Source organism: Amphiura filiformis, chromosome 1 (assembly GCF_039555335.1).
Source record: "Amphiura filiformis chromosome 1, Afil_fr2py, whole genome shotgun sequence".
Lineage (NCBI taxonomy): Eukaryota > Metazoa > Echinodermata > Ophiuroidea > Amphilepidida > Amphiuridae > Amphiura > Amphiura filiformis.
In genome coordinates this window covers 1083063-1089190 of record NC_092628.1, presented here as the reverse complement: position 1 = coordinate 1089190, position 6128 = coordinate 1083063, and the positions used below count along the sequence as shown (strand labels likewise).

Below are 6128 nucleotides of genomic sequence, written 5' to 3'. Positions count from 1 at the left end.
TTGAAATGCGAGAGCAGTGGTCTATCCTAAACATAGTACCTATACCCAAGTCTGGAGATCTCTGCCAAGATGGAAACTACAGGGGGTCAGCTTAAGTTCGATAGTGGCAAAAACCTTCAACAGGATGATCCTCAAGCACCTGAGAAACAACTAAAATGGATTCCGAGTTGGTAGGACCACAATCGGCCATATTCTTGCCTTACGGAGACTCGTCGAAGGGATCAAAGTTGACAAGCTTCCAGCAATAAATACATTCGACTTTCGAAAGGATTTTGATACCATCCAGATGGAAAATGCTGAAAGCTTACGGGGTTTCCCAGCAACTTGGTAAAGCCATTGGCAATATTTATGCACAGACAAGAGCAAAAGTGATTTCACCAGATGCAGAAACAAATTAAGTAACCTCTTCGAAATACTGGCCGTGTACTTCAGGACGACACTCATTTGTGTCATTTGTAGTGGTACTGGATTATGCCCTGAGAACAGCAAAAGAGGGTAAGGAAGAGGCGCTTGGATTCCAACTGGAAAAAAGAAAATATAGGCGTATTGGTCCAGAGGTTGTCACCGACTTTCATTTCGTCAATGATATAGTATTACAGTCAGAGGAAATAGATCAAGCTACTCAGCCAGGTGGAAACATCAGTAGGAAAAAATCGCACTGAGAATGAATGCAGGCAAACCAAGTTCATCGGACAATTAACCACACTGGTAGAACGCTCATTGCTCGTAAGAAACACTTTTTGTTCATTTTCGTGTAAACAAACACTTTACGTGGAGGTTTTGTAATATGCTTAGCTTTAACATTGATCACAGCAATTACGCGTACAGGCATGACTAATTGTAACTTATACATAGGTTTAGGACAACCAATGATTTCTACACAAAAGCCCCAAATCAAGAATGCGTGCTTTGGTTTATACGTAGTTGAATGTGTATCCGACCTCTCTCTGCGCAGTGGTCGGACATTTTGGATACAGCATAAAGCCGAATGTTAAAACACGTTTTGAGGGATATATCGATAGAACTTATGCAAGTATTGCCAATAATTCGTGTACATTCACTTCTATAATATGCATTTCAAATGAGTGCTCACGAATGTTCTAAATTTTTAGAAGGACCAATGGACTGGAACCAAGATTTTCAAACGCTGTTTACTCAGAACAGCAATTTTGCGTTTTCGGCACTATGCCGTGTTCATAACGATATAAAAGGAAAATTCAGCTCAGATCCACGTGCTGTTTAGAATATTAAATCACAAGTCTATAATACAATGCACATATCGAGACACTATGCAACTTTCTTTATCTGGGTCAATAATAGAGTATTGATTTAAATAAAATTGAATACATTTCTACGTTTTGCGTTTGTACTTCACCACTGAGCGATCTAGCGATCGATTTCTAGCCAATCAGATAAGACTCCTTTTCTTGCGTTCGGTGAAATACCAATCGCCCGTCGCTACTTGTGTAGACTGCTAACCGCTGGAATAATCTCAAATGCTGTTTAAAGAAGTCATTGACTCCCTTATTTATTTGCAAAAACAAAACTGAAACCAAACATCCTTGAAATATACTTGGCATTAGCAATAAGAGCTTTGTACAATATGTAGAAATATTTCACCAACCTTTAGTGGTATTTGATTCTTTCTTTGACAAAAAAATACAGATACAGATAATCAAAGAGTGCTTTCCCAAAACTCATTCAATCCATCACTTTCTGTTCTACACGAGGGACATACATTTCAAGTAAGTTCAGTAGGTCAGATATTGTTTTTTTTAAATGACCATAAAATTCACTCTCATTTATATCAAGGATCTGCTTTAGCTACCACCATCCAGTTTTCAGAAACTCCAAAAACTCTTATTTACTCTTTAATAGTTCCCAAATTTCCACTTTAAAAATCAATCTGTATCCCATAAGACTCAAAGAAGACACTATAGCATTCCAAGGTTTATTAAAAAAAACCACTTTAATATACGTCGTGCATAAATCTGAATCTCAATCTGGCGCTTCAATGTTTCATGCATATCAAAACCAAATTGATCTGGGGATATGTAGTCGTATGTAGTCAATCACATGCATGCAAAAACCTTTTCATGATGCAAATGATCTGGGAGGAGTGCTGCTACGCTACATTGCACATTACTGTTTTAAACAAAAATGATTCCAGAACATACTATTGTCTGTCCAAATAACTTAGACACCCGGTTTTTAGGATATATTTTGAAAAGTTTTCACTTTGGCAAAAAGTCATGAAAGAAAAGTTGCTAAACACGGTCAGACCTAACAGAAATTATTAGTAAAGCGATGAAAAAATATTCTTCCTTGTCTACTTTTATTCACTTTTGACCGATTTACATCAAGATATCTGGGTCCAGCCGAATATTCCTAATGACTTGAAACTTTTGATGGGATAATCTATTTACAGTAAGGGGTGTTTGAACATTGTAGTCATGCATATTGATCAGTGATGACACCCTTTTTCTTTGATCCTTTTACTAATTCACAATAATGGCGGTCTACTCAAATGCATTCAACAAAAGCATGTTTGCAATCACCGCGAGAGGTCGTCTCACACGCATAACAAATACACTGCGATCAAATAGGTTGATGACAATATTTGACTGAATGGACTGTGGATTTCGGTGAAGGACACTGGTTCAAATCCTTTGTTTGGAGCCAATCAATAATGTCATGCACAACCTCTATAACTCAAAAGATGTCACAGTTGGTGCATTATAACAAATGATAGGGCAAGTTACTGTGCGTCTGGAGTGTATTGTGAATTATACTCCTCACCAATAACATCAGAACATTCATAGGGCATACAATTTGTATTTTCTTGGAATTGGGCCAAGCCAAAAGCATGCACAGAACAAGATTCAAATACCGCGCCAAATTGTTGTAATTGGTTGAGGGACAACTGGGATCACTGCGTTAATACACTAAGAATAAATATACCAATAAGAAACCAGGGACGGATTTAAGCAGTGGCCCGGTGGCCCGGGGCCAGTGGATTTTGCGTCGGGCCAGTAAACTTCCAACAACGCTGGCCCGACGGGCCACTAGATTTTTGAGCCAACACATATGAGACAAGATATAATCAGTGATGGACATTATTTACACAGTTTCTGCTCCGCCTGTCACCTGTAATTTATATCTTTATTCAATGATTTTTCGTATATTTATATTCTTATTCTTGCGTTGCTAGCAAGTTAGAAATATACTGCCGTTTTGTTACGGCAATAGTAGGCCTATGTACTAAAAAAAAGCAGTGATTTATAGTGCGCTACACACAGGCACAACGCTCTAGACGTTGATCCACAAGCCTCAGCACACTTTACAGGTTGTCGCTGACCACTACGGCCCCACATCATTCCATAAACCATTAAACAACAAATCAGGGACTTTGCTGCTTCAAGAGCGCACACCACAAATAACCATCGCAACCAGGATCAGCAGTGAGTTCCTTGTCCAGGGCAATTTCAAGGTAACTCAATTTTCCCACGAAAGCGTACTAGGCACCGCAGGCAGGATAATAGTGACTATACTCTCTACATTGAGTACATCAAAACAAATGTTAAGGTTTGCTTGACTTTAAGGGCTCGGATAGCGACGTTTCCACATATTTTCTATGTGACCTGAGAGCACATCAGACATATTGAATTGCATTTTGAAAACGAGGAATGTCCTTCTGATATCAAATAATTTTGATATTTTGAAATTTTCGCGATATACGGTAATACAAATTTTATGGCAAATGATTAAAAATTGATATAGATTTTCCCCCAAAACTTTTCTTTTCTTTTTTTTTGCAGTAGAATATATTGAAAAAGCTGGGCCAGTAAATTTATTACAGGGCCACTAGATCTGCCATTTCACTGGCCCGGAGGGCCAGTAGAAAACTGAAACCTAAGTCTGTCCCTGTAAGAAACACTGTCTGCATTTTATGAATTGAATTATATTTTTCATTTTTATAAAATGTTTTTGGTGAGTAGTATAATTAATCTACTATTCATCCATTCACTATCCAAAATCACAATACCTACAAATCTGTATAACGAGACCTTCCAAAATAATGGTACCCAACTTCTACCGGATTAATTTTAAAGTGTTGAGAAAAACCTTCCAATTTCAATAGAATTTCTGGTAAACTCTCACTCAATGCTTTGGAAACACAAAAATCCCGTTAGGTCTCAGCGAATGTTAAAACTTTTCTTTCATGACTTTCCTTGAAAGTGGATATTTTTTCAAATAAGTAACAAAAACTGGGTGTCTAAGTTAATTGGACAGACAATAGTTACAGAACATGCAGAATCTTGCTACATACAAACTATAATCTATTTGCCTTCTTCAAGTCAGTGATGTCAAAAGGTGGAGGTCAATGTTTTGTGTGTGTCTCTACACATTGCTTTCCAACGCTTGTGTATTATGTAGGCCTATATGAATACAAAACCCACCCAAGTCCTTACTGTGGCCAAATTGAGTTAAGCATGGGAAATTGTTGCTTATACATAGGCCTATCATATGTATAAAAGTTGAACCCAAAATCACCCTCTATGTACGTCTATTGAGCATGTGAAATCCAGCATGTATGTATACCCAGCATGCATGATACACATTTGTTTTTTAGATTTCTCAAAATCACTTGGTGTGGACTTGGGTGGATTTTGAATTCAGGTATTAATATGTAAGCCAGCTCTTTCATTGAACACGCTCGATTTAATGCTGTGACAACAGAATTTCACACTGACAGATGAGTGATAATGAATAATGAGAAAAAAAAAATGCAAAAGAAAAAAAAATGTTGCTAAAATCTAGTCTTGTAGGGTGTTAGGCCCTTTTTAAAAGGCATGTTTGACATTTTAAAAGACCATTTTGAAAAAGGCCAATAAAATACGCCCTAATGGGTTTCATTTTTGCCAACCATGATGTTTTAACTTATTCTTTATGATCCCTAAAGGTATCTACAAAGGTGGCTTATTTTCACCACAAAATGCACCCAGGTCTTATGTCATACTGCACACAAAAAGTATCTGTACGCTTAAAACAAAAGCCATTTTTGAAAGACACTAAAACTAAATTATAAAATAAAGTGGTCGATAGATGGAAAATTTTGTTTGTGCATAGTTTGATACCTCATTTGGCACGATATGACTTTATTTCCTTAACTTACAGCAATTTGAATAAAAAAGAGAGCTTTTCAAAAGTGACCAAAACTTACATTGACTTTCCATCAAAGCATGCAGATATTGAACACAGCGGAGTGAGTTTTCATCTGTCAGGCTCTATTGCACCCATAAGAAAAGACAGCGGAAATCGCCTTGAAGGAGGAAATAGCATCCAAATTGGTCACTTTTGAAAATCTAGCTTTTGTCATTCAAATGCATATAGCCAAGTTGAAGAGTAAAATCACGTCGTACCAAATGAGGTATTTTGTAATTTAGTTTTTGTGTCTTTACGTAATTGCTTTTGTTTTAAGTGTATGGATACTTTTTGTGCCCAGAATATTTGCTGGCCATATTGAAACAGGGCCCTAAGACACCCTCCTACAAGACTACAATTTTTGCTACATGGTTTTTTTGTGTTGTTTGAGACCACCTGAACTGATATCTGATAGGTGGTGGCAGGGGTATAGCAAGCGGGCGGACAAACTCCAGGGCTTCCGATGGTTCAGGGGCGCTGAGAAAAAACAAAAATGAATTAAGGGCTGATAAAGGAGATGTTAAAAGGCCTCGCACTGCTCCTTGTCCATGGGTCCCTGAGGCTCTTACAATGCCCCTGTAACAGATATCTAGATGGGTGGTGGTGGATCAGCACAAAATACACACAGGACTTTGTATGATGACAAGTTGCTTCCCAACCTAAACTACAAAGTTTTCAGCGTCTCCTTATATCCACATATATGTAGCATTAACAGGTGGCATAGAATACCCAGTGTCAATATGATAGACAGGTATGTATCACTAGCTTCATATAATAACTTGGGTGAGAACACACTCCAGACAAAGAGATGATAACGTTCTATTGTTACTAGTATTGTGTAGACTGCTATGGGTAGGGCTCTGCTTAAGGCTAAGGTATAACATGATTCCCATATTGCTGATATGTATCTGGAAAACAAAATT

At 37.6% G+C, this 6128-nt stretch overlaps 1 protein-coding gene across 1 annotated transcript in view; it reads right to left on the bottom strand.

The window, feature by feature from the left end:
- Positions 1–3289: 3289 nt before the first annotated feature.
- Positions 3290–6128, bottom strand: part of LOC140169406 (GPI ethanolamine phosphate transferase 2-like) — a 28509-nt gene continuing 25670 nt past the window's right edge. Inside the window, exon 14 of the mRNA XM_072192667.1 lies at positions 3290–6113. Within this exon, the coding sequence (XP_072048768.1) occupies positions 5870–6113 (244 nt within the window). The 3' untranslated portion in view covers positions 3290–5869. The remainder of the gene's footprint in view (positions 6114–6128) is intronic.